Consider the following 13,441-nt stretch of genomic DNA (forward strand, 5'->3'; position numbering starts at 1 on the left):
GGTTATTAATTTTAACAAATTGGGTCATGACATTTCTGGGAGATCAGATATTTTTATTTATCAATTTAAATTTTACTTTACATGTTTGACCTGTTTTTATTATTATTATTATTATTGTGCTGTTATAATTGACTAAATTGTAGTCTATATTAGGTGGCATAAAAGGTCGCTGGCAGAATTGAACTATAGCTAATTAGTTTGCAAGCTTATTGCTGTTTTTACATTTTTTTTTTTTGTCATGTATTTAAAATCTTAGGATTGTGTAAATAAAGTTGTTTAATGTTTTAATCAGTGCTATATTAGTCTTATTTAACCACCAGACTAGGCTTTAGCACTTTGTGCTAAACATATCTGACATTAAAACATGCCATTAAAGATATATTTGTTTAGTTTTGTTCATTAGAGATCATGGAAATTCAGCTTTTTATTTGGTGAAAGTCATTACACTTGACATTTAAGTGGGAACCATGATAACAATTCAGAACTTAATTCTGTTATTTATCATTGAATTGAAGTTATTTGGTCATATTTAAGCAGGGTGTCATACCATGACATGAGCAATAGATGCCTCTGCTGCGCTTGTAAAGCAACTCCATCCATTTCATCAGCTAGCCGAAGCCAGTTTTCACACTCATTTACTGCTCTCTAGGTGTTAATCTTGGATCATGGTTAAACTGCGGTAAGAAATCCTCATGGCATAAATGCAGAACAGACTTTCCACTCAATAATTCCCATAATTAACACATTAACGTTAATTCCCATTTGAGGGACACAGTTAGATCATCCATGAGCTGTTTGAATGGGAGCAACACTTATAGTTTCCCTTGCAGTGTGTGTAATTAAATGCTACATGTTGGTAGAGGATGTGTTTTGTATTATGTTATGTGTCAGAACTTGATATGCACTCGACATTGCGCAATATTTCCAGAATAATTCCAACTCAATGCTTCGTAATGGAATGATGCAATGGTTTTCTTTCATCACAGCTAAATATGCTGGCACAGAGACTGTATTGAAATTAGGTGTGTGTAGTGCTTTTTTATACACTGTGCTTAACAGCATTATTGTTCAAAACACTGCTTTTAACCCTGGGGTAAAGACGTTTAACTCCTGTAGATTTGAAAGTGGGAAATAATGAAAATGTCGGTGTGTTCTGACTCGTTTCAGTTTTCACCACTCTGCTTGGAGACACCATATTGATTGATGATCTGGATTCTGCTAATCAATATCGTCGAGGGGTAAGATGCATTTTTTTTTATTAGTTTCAGTGATGAAGAATCTGCATTTAAAGTGATTAGTAACCTATAAAGTTATGGTAACTAATAACCTTAATATATAATAATATACAGCGGGGAAATTAAGCATTGAACACATTGAAAAATAAATGTAAAAGTGACATGGAATTGAAGCAGATGTTGGTAAAAAACCAAACACTACAAACAAGAATAAAACATAAATCTGGCACAAGGAGAAATACTGAACTACTTTAACTTATTTAATACTTTATATAAAAGTGTTTTTTTTTTTTTTTTTTTTTTTTGATGGCCCCTTAAAGAGACGCCTCCCATATGGAGAATGAAGCCTCATGCATTGCTCAGGTGTAAGTTTCTCACAGAGTGTCACAATCTTGATGCTTCTGTGGGTCTCGTCTATCAAATCTGAGCTTTATTTTGCATTCTCTATTGGATTCGGGTCAGGTGATTGGCTGGGCCATTCTACAGCTTGATTTTCTTTCTCTGAAAGCATCTGAGAGTCTCCTTGGCTGTGTGTTGGATCATTGTCCTGCTGAAATGTCCACCCTGGCTTCATCTTCATCCTCCTACTAATGTAGATGTTGGACTGGAGCAGCTGATCTTCATTTACACTGAGGAAGGGCAGAAGGATACTGAAGAACTACTGAGAGATTTCAGCTGCTGTCTGGGCTTTCACTGCCAGAATACACCTCCCTTTCTTCATGTGTTCAGTTGTTTTCTTTGCATCATTTTATTGTGCATAACTTCATTTGTAAACTAATTAGATTTGTTTTCTTTGAATATGTGGATTTCTTTGGGTGTTACAAACATCCAGGGGAATACATTTCAAGTCAACGGCACCATTAGAAATATGATTTCTGAGAAAAATAGTGACGCGTTCGATACTTATTTACCCTGCTGTATTATTAATACATTATATAACATGCACCTTTTGTAAAGCTGCTTTGAAACAATAAATATTGTGAAAAGCGCTACACAAATAAACTTAAATTATATATATCTGGTGAGTTATATATATCGTATATCTGGTAGGTGGTTCAGAATAAAATACAGTGCCCTACCATTTTAACACGGCAAGGAGAGCGGATCCGCTGCAATGGGAAGTTTGGCGGTCTGCAGAACAAGGCTCCGTCTATTGAGAAACTTCGAGGACAGGTGTTTGGAGCACCTTTACCTGCTGAATACAACCAAACACGCCTTCAGATAGGTAATAAACACACTCCTTTTCAGTACAATAGATTATATGATTTTACTAAATGAATAATAAATAATTTATAACATTTATTAGTATTGGTTATCCTATATAATACAATCGGGTCAGATTTTTATTTATTTATGTTTTGACTTTTTTATTTTCCATTCAGGGTCATTAACTAATTGCTGATGTGTTTTGAAATGTCAAAAAAGAAAGTTTATCTCATTGATAGCACATTACTTGAAGGGGTAGTTATAAGACGTATGTCATGAAACCTTGATAATCATGACATGACACAAAACATGAATGTGAATGACATTTTATGCATGCTTAATAACATGTTATTTGCTCAGTTATGACATTTTAAATGCAAAGATGACATTATGACAACTTAACAAATACATCACAACCTGTTTATTTACATAAATATGTGCTTGTTTTTTGTAGTGTATATATTGTAAATATACACTGAACACTTTTTTTTTTTTTTTTTTTTTTTAAGAGTAGTTTGTTTTTTTAATATTCTTTGCCTTACTTTCTAAATCAAGTATTCTGATATTATAATGGAACAAGACCTTTGGACGTGGATTCATCCAATATTGTGATTTCTGCAAATAAAGGGCATTTATGCAAATCGTTGCATATTTAATAATAAACATTTGCATGTTTAAACATTTCAATTTCAAAATTAGCTCCAGTTTCCCCCAAAGCCCAAAGACATTCAGTGTAGGTGAATTGGGTAAACTGGCTATAATAAAAGAATGTGTGTGTGAATGAGAGAGTGTGCGGGTGTTTCATAGTGCTGGAAAGGCATCCTCTGCATAAAACATATGCCAGATTAATTGTCTTTTCATTTCACTGTGGCGACCCCCTGAAAAATCTAAGCTGAAAATCTTATTTTCACAGTACTGTGAAAAATCTTGGCTTAATACGGGCATGTCATTCATTCATTTTCCTTCGGCTTAGTCCCTTCATTCATCAGAGTTCGCCAACAGCGGAATGAACCGCCAACTTATCCAACATGTGTTTTACGCAGCGGATGTCCTTCCATCTGCAACCCAGTACTGGGAAACACCCATACACACTCATTCTCACACACACACTAATACACTATGGCCAATTTAGTTAATTCAATTCTCCTATAGAGCATATGTTTGAGCTGTGGGGGAAAACCAGAGCACCTGGAGGAAACCCACACCAACATGAGGAGAACATGCAAACTTCACACAGAAATGCCAACTGGCTCAGACGAGACTCGAACCAGCGACCTTCTTGTTGTGAGGGCATGGGCATGTCAGTTAGTTTAAAATAATAGTTAACAGTCTAGTGTCTTGATATTAAAAAGAATATTTGAGTTTGCCAAATCTCATACTGTGTAACCTCTGTGTCTCATATTTTTGAATGTGTGTTTACAGATTTACTGCAGCAGTATCGTGTTGCGATGCAGAAGGCGTCCACCGTGCAAGCTGACTTAAATAGTCATTTAATGGATCTGCAGAGTCCGATTATGACACAAAAGAAGCAAGAGCTCGAGGAGCAAGAGGTGGAGTTACAAGAGATTGAGAAAACCCTTGGTATGTGTCTTCATCATGCTGTTAAACTCTAGCCTAGAGCGCCATCTGATGTTCAACATTAACCTAGAGCACCATCTGCTGTTAAACACTAGCCTAGAGGGCCATCTGCTGTTAAACACTAGCCTAGAGCGCCATCTGCTGTTAAACACTAGCCTAGAGCGCCATCTGCTGTTAAACACTAGCCTAGAGGGCCATCTAATGTTCAACATTAACCTAGAGCGCCATCTGCTGTTAAACACTAGCCTAGAGGGCCATCTGCTGTTAAACACTAGCCTAAAGGGCCATCTGCTGTTAAACACTAGCCTAGAGCGCCATCTGCTGTTAAACACTAGCCTAGAGCGCCATCTGCTGTTAAACACTAGCCTAGAGGGCCATCTGCTGTTAAACACTAGCCTAGAGGGCCATCTGATGTTCAACATTAACCTAGAGCACCATCTGCTGTTAAACACTAGCCTAGAGCGCCATCTGCTGTTAAACACTAGCCTAGAGGGCCATCTGCTGTTAAACTCTAGCCTAGAGGGCCATCTGCTGTTAAACACTAGCCTAGAGGGCCATCTGATGTTCAACACTAACCTAGAGCACCATCTGCTGTAAATGCTAGCCTAGAGGGCCATCTGCTGTTAAACACTAGCCTAGAGGGCCATCTGCTGTTAAACTCTAGCCTAGAGGGCCATCTGCTGTTCAACATTAGCCTAGAGCGCCATATGCTGTTAAACACTAGCCTAGAGGGGCATCTGCTGTTAAACACTAGCCTAGAGCGCCATCTGCTGTTAAGCTCTAGCCTAGAGGGCCATCTGCTGTTAAACATTAGCCTAGAGCGCCATATGCTGTTAAACACTAGCCTAGAGCGCCAACTGCTGTTAAACACTTGCCTAGAGGGCCATCTGCTGTTAAACACTAGCCTAGAGCGCCATATGCTGTTAAACACTAGCCTAGAGCGCCAACTGCTGTTAAACACTTGCCTAGAGGGCCATCTGCTGTTAAACTAGTCTAGAGGGCCATCTGATGTTAAACACTAGCCTAGAGGGCCATCTGATGTTAAACACTAGTCTAGAGCACCAGCTACTGTAAACACTAGTCTAGAGCGCTGTCTGTTGTTAAACACCAGCCTAGAGCGCCATCAGCTGTTGAAAACAATCCTGAGCACCATCTGCTGTTAAACACACTAGTCTAGAGAGCCGTCTGCTGTTAAATACCAGCCTAGAGCACCATTTACTGTTAAAAACGAGCTTAGAGCGCCATCTGCAGTTAAACACTAGCCTAAAGCGCCGTCTGCTGTTATACACCATCCTAGAGCGCCATTTACTGTTAAAAACTAGCCTAGAACGCCGCCTACCGTTATAAAATTAGGCTCAGAGCTGATTATGGAGAGAATATCGATGCAGAATTGATGACGTGTCTATGTATATTTGTGTGTTTGCAGCCAGAACTCCAGAACAGATGTCTGACGCTGTGAGAGTCAAGCGGAGTCTGGAGCCAGAATCCTCAGACACACCAGTTCTTCCAAAAAGGATCCGTCGCAAACCTCTTAAAATGGGTACATCAGACGTCTGTGTAACGCCTGTTTCACACATGATCCATTCGCAGTGTGTGAGCTCTAGATAACAATAGTTGCATTCGGTCAAAGATGTTTTATTTAAATTACTGAAAAGGATTTGTTCACAACACAGCCAAATTTAAACGCAACAAGAACAAAAACGACATGATATTCCAATCAGTAGAATTACATATTTTTGAAATCAGAAACCTTTTGGGGCCACACTTTAGGCTGCAATTTTCACTATTAATAAACCATTAAATATGTCAATACACTTCTAATTTACTGCTGATAAATCGTTGTTAATGTAGATATTGGGTAGGGTTAGGGATGTAGAATGAGATCATGCAGAATATGTACTTACTTTATGCTTAATAGTGAGAATTGAAACTTAAAGGTGTGTAAGTATTACACCCAGTGGTTGAACTAGGTATTGCACTCAAAGTTTAAAACACATTTTCACTCGGCTCCTCCTCTGACGAGTCCAAGCAAGCGTAGGTTGCCAGATTGACGTGACTGTGCCTGACAATCGAGCTTAAAGACTGATATAAGGCTGATTTAAACCGTTTTCTAACTGAAAGCAATGGCACACAATAAGAATAAATGTTCTCCATACTAAAAGGAGCTTTTGTCCCAACCAACACCAGAAACTTTTATTTTAGACACTGCTTCACAGGTGAACAAGGATCAGCTCAGGTACACCTAATGTGCTTCTTTATTCAGTGTAAATGGTAACAATGTAAGTTTAAATGCCTTTTCACATGACATTTATTGCCATACTACTGAAAGCAGCAGCAGCAGATAGTTTAGCTTATATCTGGAAAATAAAATAAACCGTTTAAAATTGAACTTCAGAACTGTGACTTCAGCCAAACACATATCAGTGATTCAGAATCTACTTTTTATAATGTTAAAGTGGTTTAATATGTATTAATTAGATTATAAACCTTACCATTTCACTGGAGTGCAGTGAGTGCACTATTCTGTGCTTCTGATTGGCTGTATTTTAATTTCTGTTGTGTTTCGTCTGGTGCAAACAGCCAAATTGCTTATCACTGCAAATCTCGTCACATAGCATGTTGTTAGGACACGCGGTTACAATGTGACCTGCTCACCTTATCCTAATGTTTACGTTTGTAATATTTATATCATTTGCTAATTAACAACTACCTCATGTGGAACTCTGAATCTGCGTCTCATTTCGGACTATGCTACTGGTCACCGGAAGTCGCATTTCGGTCATGGGCGTTGCTTTGAGAACCTTTCTGAATGAATTAATAAAATACATGGTTTTCCACTAAGGCAACCCGGGATGCTGAAATATAATTGACTAAACTGCCATTGGGTGGGTTAAAAGACCAAACCAAAGACAGACGTTCCGGCATGTAACAGACACTTTCAAAGCAGAATTTCTGACTTCAGCATTGTTTTTCACATAAACAAGAATGATCACTGAGCATGTTTCTGAAATATCTGTAAAATATTATGGTATTTTTATGCTTTAGAAGATTCAAAAACTTACATACAGCACCTTTAATGTACTATGACTCAAGAGGAGCCCTAAATCAAAGTTATGCCAACTATGTAGACCATACAGTCCTCTTACTTCTTTAGAGAGTCCTGCATCAACACCAACACAAGAAGGTCAAATATTTTCCACCCCCACAGCACCTCTGGTCAACCCCTGTCCTCCATTATCAGGACACATAGCGCAGTTCACTGACACTAATGACTGACCGTACATCCACAGGAAGACTCTGCTTCTCCAAATCTTTCTTTTCCTCATTCTAATAAAATGTAGTAAACAGTATCATCTCAAGTTTTATGTGGCACTATAATTCCACCACCGAGATGCACAAAAAATGGAGAAGATGTCTTGAAGCATGTGCATATACCTTGCGTTTTGGCTGTATACAGTGGGTATAGAAAATAATCACCCCCCTTCAAAATAATTACATTTTGTTGCATTGTAGCCTGAAATGAAGACAGATACAGTTTTTTGTTTTTTTATCTAGGTGTAATAATTCAGTACAATGTATGACATCCATGTAAAAGATTTAACACCAACATGTCAGAAAACAATTAACAAGCATAGAAACAGAATCACTCAGTTGTGAAAAGGATCACCCCCCTACTAAAAATTACTTGTAAACTCAATCAGGTGTAGCTAATCATATTCTTAACGACAAACAACACAATTTCATTTTCATTGGTGGTCAATTTGATCAGCTCAGCATGAAAATAGCTTTAGTGTAACATTTCAACCCCAGGTAGTGCAACTGAAGCAAACCATCAACTATGGATGGCAAGGCATTGTCAAAAGATCTCTGGGATAAAGCACAAGTTAGGAGATGGATACAAAAAGGTGGATGTCCTGGCATGGCCAAGTCAGAGTCCAGACTCAAACCCTATTGAAAATCTGTGGAATGACTTGAATACTGCTGTCCACAAATGGACACCATCAAATTTAACTGAACTTGAACAGCTCTGCAAAGAGGGGTGGGCTAATATTGCAAAGCTTAAATGTGCAAAGTTAGTAGAAACGTATCCCAACAGATTAAAGGATGTATTTAAAGCAAAAGGTTATTCAACCAAACGCTGAAACAAGGGGGTGATCCTTTGTCCCACCCATTAATTTTGTTTTTTATATGTAGATTTTTTTCTGACATTTTGGTGTTATATCTTCTAGTTGGGTGTTATAAGTTGCACTAAGTAAATACAGTTAGATTAAACAAAAACTGTGTCTGTCTTCAGTTCAGGCTACAATGCAACAAAATGCAACTACTTTTAGGGGGGGTGATTCTTTTCTATACCCACTGTACACAAAATTGTAAGGACCAGCACACACCAAGGAGATGGTTCAACGAATCAGTGCATGAGTGTTACGTATTGAAGTGACAAGCAAGTAAACAACCTAAGCCAAGAAGGAACACAAAGAGCAGCTTTAATTTCAAGACATTTCTCAGATATTTGCAAACGATATGGATTATTAGATTATCAGTATGGCCAAACAGAATCTGCAGGAAGTTTTTGCTATTTCTGTGGAGATTTTTGTAAAAATGTTCTTTACTTTCGTCCGCGACAAACCCCCCACTCATTATATATTTGTTTGCGACACCGCACCTCCCTCAACCCCACCCACCCCCACTCTTCACTTTTTTTCTGTGACACCCTTCTCCCCTTTCTTCACTTTTGTTTGCGACACTCCCCCTGCCCTTCACATTCATCCCAAACCCCCCGCTCTTCATATTTGTTTGCAACACCACACCTCCCTCAACCCCCCATCCACCCCCTTATCCCCCCACCCCATCTAAATTTTACATCTAGGAAACAGTTTAAATTTCCGGTTAGTAACCATTTAATCCATTTGGAACGACATTAAATTCATATAGGGCGAAGCAGTGGCGCAGTAGATAGTGCTGTCGCCTTAGAGCTAGAAGGTCGCTGGTTCGAGGCTCGGCTCAGTTGGCGTTTCTGTGTGGAGTTTGCATGTTCTCCCTGCATTCGCGTGGGTTTCCTCCGGGTGCTCCGGTTTCCTCCACAGTCCAAAGACATGCGGTACAGGGGAATTGGGTAGGCCAAATTGTCCGTAGTCTATGAGTGTGTGTGTGTGAATGTGTGTGTGGATGTTTCCCAGAAATGGGTTGCGGATGGAAGGGCATCTGCTGTATAAAAAAACTTGCTGGATTAGTTGGCGGTTCATTCCACTGTGGTGACCCCGGATTAATAAAGGGACTAAGCCGACAAGAAAATGAATGAATGAATGTATAAATTCATATACTAGGCTGTTGAGTGTGTAAATACATAAGTACACATTGCATAAGTGCATAGTGTGCCACTTGGGAGGCAGTGATAATAGTTATGACCCACATGTGGATAAGTAAATAGTGAGGGAATTTTCATTTTTGGGTGAACTATTCTGTTTAGGTTTCTAGTAGGTGTCTGTAATTATTCTATACCAACTGTACATCAAAATACATTGGATGCAACCAGAAGAAACTCTCATGTTGAATTAATCCAGTGCCTTTCTATCAGATTGAAGCACTGAGCCTGTATATGAACCAAACTCTCCTCTGTAGTGGTTGTCCGAGTAAAGAGTCTGTACTTTGTCCTTCTTCATAATCTTCTTGGCAATGGCTGAAGTGCGATAGCCTTTGCTCAACAACATGTAAAACTAAGACCACCGTGTTGATAAAAGCGTTTCAGTATCTTTAAAGGCCCTGACACACTAAGCTGGTGGTCCTCATTGGCTGTCCGTTGACACTAGATGAAGCTTATTAGTGTTTTTGGCTGACTGAGTTTGTTGGATTGGTGTCCATTGATGCATAATTCCAGTACAAACATACTGTTGGCTGCTCAATTTAGTGAATGAGTGTAAAAGCATGATAGTGTTTTCAAATCAGCACTGATTGAAACGCTTTCTAATTGTGTGTAATATAACTTAAGCATTTCATTACGTGAAGATATTGGTGACCCTGGAGCACAAAAAGGTCTCGGGTTGCATGGGTATATTTGTGGAAATAGCCAGTAAAACAAAATTATTCAGCTTTCTTTTATGCCATTAGAATATCAAGCTCCAAACATGTTCCATTAAGACATTTAGTATATTTTTTGTTGTAAATATATTAAACAAATTTTTGTTAGTAGTAGATCGTCATCATCACCAGTGATCTAGGCCTTGCAGATCGCTGGAAAACATGCACTACAATCTCTACAACTACAAATCCCATCATTCCCTGCACTCACACACCTGGCCCAGATCCCCCTTGACTGCAAACACACAGAAAAAAAAGTGAACCCTCAGATTCTCTCAGTGTTGTATCTTCACTATATATTGTGGTATCAATAAAAAGCTTAGTTTATTTTAGTTTTCAGAACCTTTCAGGAGCACTTTTCATGAAAAATAGGCTAAATTTACAGCTCCACCAGTGTTAAACAGTTGAGTTTTACCAGTTTTTAAATCCATTTAGTCGATCTCCGTTTCTGGCGGGAGCTCTTTAAGCTTAGCTTAGCATAAATTATTAAATCGGATTAGACCGTTTGCATCTTACTGAAGCTCAAAGACTTTCGATAATTTTTCTAATTAAAGCTTGACTCTTCTGTAATTACATTGTGTATTAAGCCCAGCAGAAAATGAAAGTTGCTATTTTTCTAGGTTGGCATACTGTTACCTAGCTGGGGTCTGTTTTCAGGCATCACGTATCATCATCTGCAGCCATGGTACAACAACAAAATTTCGTGAATATTACGCCAGTATGAGAGTATAGTTCCTATTCATATCGGCCTAGAAAATAACATATCATTTTCCATCAGTATTAGTACATAATGTAACTACATAAGACTTTAAAGTGGAAAATTATCGAAACTCTTTGGTCATTTTTGAATGAGATGCTAACGGTCCAATCCGATTTAATTATCTATGCTAAGCTAAGCTAAAAGTGCTCCCGCCAGACCCAGAGATAGACTGAATTGATTCAAAAATGGTAGAACTCAACTCTAGGGGTGTTTCCAAAAAAGTGGAGCGTTCCTTTGACTGGTCCTCTGGTACAGGGTCACATTTATAATGACGTGAGCTTAAATGAAGAAAGAGATTAACTTAATTCATATTCAAAGTGGTAAGGAAGCACTGCTTTGTTTTTAGTTTGTATGTACTCTATTCAGTCCAACTGTAGTTTGTTTTTCCTTTTTGAATAACTATTGTGTTGTATTATTGGTACCTGCTGAAAATGGCCACTGCAATTGCAAATGGATTGTGTGTAAAACACCCAATATATATATATATATATATATATATTTATATATATATATATATTATTATATTAAATTTCTTTTCTTGACTGTAGCTTTTTCCTGATTGTTTGCTGATTGTTTGTTTTGTCTTTGCAGATTCATGATGTGACCGACAACTGAAGTGATGCATTTATATCTAATTTTATTTGGAGTTTAAAAAAAAGATTATTTTTAGTTTTTTTTTCTTCCTCTTTTTAAGTTTTTTTTATAGATATTTTTTACAGATTTCGTTGTGTCTGATTTGTGCAGAAGCAAAAGAAGTGAAAGAATTGGACTGTGTCCATAATATATATTTTGTATTTTTCTTTAAAGGAAAAAAGCTTTTTACAAATACAGTTTGTGTCTTATTTTTTGTTTCAGCAATCAGAAATACTCACTAAAACCTGATTTAGTAAAGCCCAATATATACATTGCTTTACACCACACACACAGGTATTAAAAATGATGAGAAAAGTCATGACAATCAAATGTTTTTGTTACATGGAAACCAGATTTACTTATTAAAATAGGTTTAACTTAATCTTTAACGATGTTAAACTTTTTATAAGCTAGTTTGACTGGTGTAAGTTGAGATGAATAGAAAAGTTAATTTGATCCAGCTAAAATATTTAATAAGCATTAAAAACGTATAGTAGCAGGAGTGTTAGATCAGGGGTCTCAGGGTGTACTCACACTATGTAAAGTTGCCTTGAACCAGGCCAAAGCACACTTGTCCCCCCCGACCACCTGCACTCACTATTATTTGGGCATGCGCACACCTACCTCATCGATGATGCACTGTTTAGTAAGCTCTTTTGCTCAGCACAGTGGAGATTTCTTTAGTTATATTGTTTAAGTCAATTGGGATGCACTGACACAGCCAAATATTTCGCTGAACAGATCAGCCACTTTTGACGATCATAAACAATCATAAAGTTCTCGTGCTGCAGGAATTAGGAGGTTTACTAAAGGTGCAGCTGGGACAGTTTGGGTTCATTGAACAACAAGAATGATTAGTAAATCCATATGAAACTGTCCCTTAAAGTCACGTTTCCTCTTCAGTTTCGGGCTCAGGCACGCTTTGCACTCACTCTATAAGCGTATTGTGCCAAAGCCCAAGTAAAGTGCGCTCTTGTCCACCTCTTCCAACTGCACCAGTGAACCATGCCTGAGCCCGATTCAGAGCACTCGCACTTTTCAAACGATCCGGGAAACGGGCCTGCGCACGGTTCGAATAGCGTAGTGTGAGTACGCCCTCAAACTCAAATAGGAGGGCCGTTTTAACATTCACAAGAAAAAAGTGGGAACCTAATGTAATTGATGCATCTTAGGATAACAGACATGAGGTTTATAATATTTATATTATATTACTCCAGTGATAATGCACACTTTATCGTGTCACACATCAGCTGCTGAAATATATCTGTGGTTGTTGTGTGTATGGCCGAGCGTTAGACACACTCAGTCATTTCTCCACAGAGTATATTCAGTCAAAACTCGAGCTTTTTGTTTGTTGTTGTACATATTGAAGAGGGAGTTTAAATTGCTATGAAAATACTACAAATATGAGATATAATAATTTTTGCTCTGTAAAAACAGCAGAAAGCAGTTTGGGGAACTTTACTGCCAATTGTTCTTCTCAATATCTTTCTTTTTTTGTAAAACTACAACAAAGAGGGGGAAAGTATGCATATACAGTTGTAAGCAGAAGTTTACATTGTATAAAAAGGCACATAACCATTTAAAAGGTCAGCTGTTAATGTGATTAAACGTTTTCTACTTTAGGTAAGTTACGATTATCACATGTGTTTCTGTTCTGCTTAATAGCAGAATAACGGGAGAGATATTTGTTGAGAAACTGTTATACCTTTTCTTGACAGTCAAGTTTACATTCTGCCTCTGAAAATGATGTCAAGGTTTTGGAAGTTTCTGATTGGCTAATTGACAACATTTGAGTTAATTGGAGGCACAAATGTAGAATAGTATTTAAGGAAAAGCTCAAACACACTGCTTCCTTGCGTGACAACATGGGAAATTCAACAAGCCAGAATCAACAACAAAGCCAGATTACAATTAGCTAAATTACACGGGGGAGAAGACTAATGTTTGGAGA

At 38.0% G+C, this 13,441-nt stretch overlaps 1 protein-coding gene across 2 annotated transcripts in view; it reads left to right on the top strand.

Moving 5' to 3' along the window:
• smchd1 (structural maintenance of chromosomes flexible hinge domain containing 1) overlaps nt 1-11,680 on the top strand; it is a 70,880-nt gene extending 59,200 nt beyond the window's left edge. For both annotated transcript variants that reach the window (XM_073907573.1, XM_009303635.5), the window contains exons 45-49: nt 1,168-1,238; nt 2,286-2,460; nt 3,864-4,022; nt 5,446-5,559; nt 11,446-11,680. In XM_073907573.1, the coding sequence (XP_073763674.1) occupies nt 1,168-1,238; nt 2,286-2,460; nt 3,864-4,022; nt 5,446-5,559; nt 11,446-11,453 (527 nt within the window). In that variant the 3' untranslated portion in view covers nt 11,454-11,680. The remainder of the gene's footprint in view (nt 1-1,167; nt 1,239-2,285; nt 2,461-3,863; nt 4,023-5,445; nt 5,560-11,445) is intronic.
• The last annotated feature ends 1,761 nt before the right edge of the window (nt 11,681-13,441 follow it).

The sequence above is a fragment of the Danio rerio genome, chromosome 7 (assembly GCF_049306965.1).
Source record: "Danio rerio strain Tuebingen ecotype United States chromosome 7, GRCz12tu, whole genome shotgun sequence".
Classification (NCBI taxonomy): Eukaryota; Metazoa; Chordata; class Actinopteri; order Cypriniformes; family Danionidae; genus Danio; species Danio rerio.